Source organism: Penaeus monodon, chromosome 30 (genome assembly GCF_015228065.2).
Source record: "Penaeus monodon isolate SGIC_2016 chromosome 30, NSTDA_Pmon_1, whole genome shotgun sequence".
NCBI lineage: Eukaryota > Metazoa > Arthropoda > Malacostraca > Decapoda > Penaeidae > Penaeus > Penaeus monodon.
The window spans coordinates 17168031-17168329 of record NC_051415.1 but is presented as its reverse complement, the minus strand read 5'-3'; the positions used below and the strand labels follow the sequence as shown (position 1 = coordinate 17168329).

The following is a 299-nucleotide window of genomic DNA, read 5'->3' as shown; positions in this document are numbered from 1 at the left end:
TACCCTTCCCTATTGTCCTTACAACCTAGCACATTCACAGCAAATATACCCGCAGGCCGTGCACTTGCGGTGAAGACTGGTGTGGTTCTTGCCCTGGGCTTTGCTGCTTGTGGAAAGTGTCCCCTTACGACCCAACTTCTCCCGAGATCATGATAACAACTGCAACGACCACGCAAGTCTGCAACGTAACCTTCAACCATTCACTCATCGGTTCGTTCTGTTAATTATAGTCGTGACTCATGGATAATCAGAGGAAAACTCTGCGTTTAAGAGGACAGTCAAGGTTAATGTTTTATAAA

At 46.2% G+C, this 299-nt stretch overlaps 1 protein-coding gene across 2 annotated transcripts in view; it reads left to right on the top strand.

Annotated features, from left to right (window-relative positions):
* Positions 1-299, top strand: part of LOC119592566 — a gene marked incomplete at its 3' end in the record, with an annotated part of 11187 nt that overhangs the window by 1931 nt on the left and 8957 nt on the right. For both annotated transcript variants that reach the window (XM_037941441.1, XM_037941442.1), the window contains 1 exon segment: positions 56-210. In XM_037941441.1, coding sequence (XP_037797369.1) covers positions 56-210 — 155 coding nt within the window.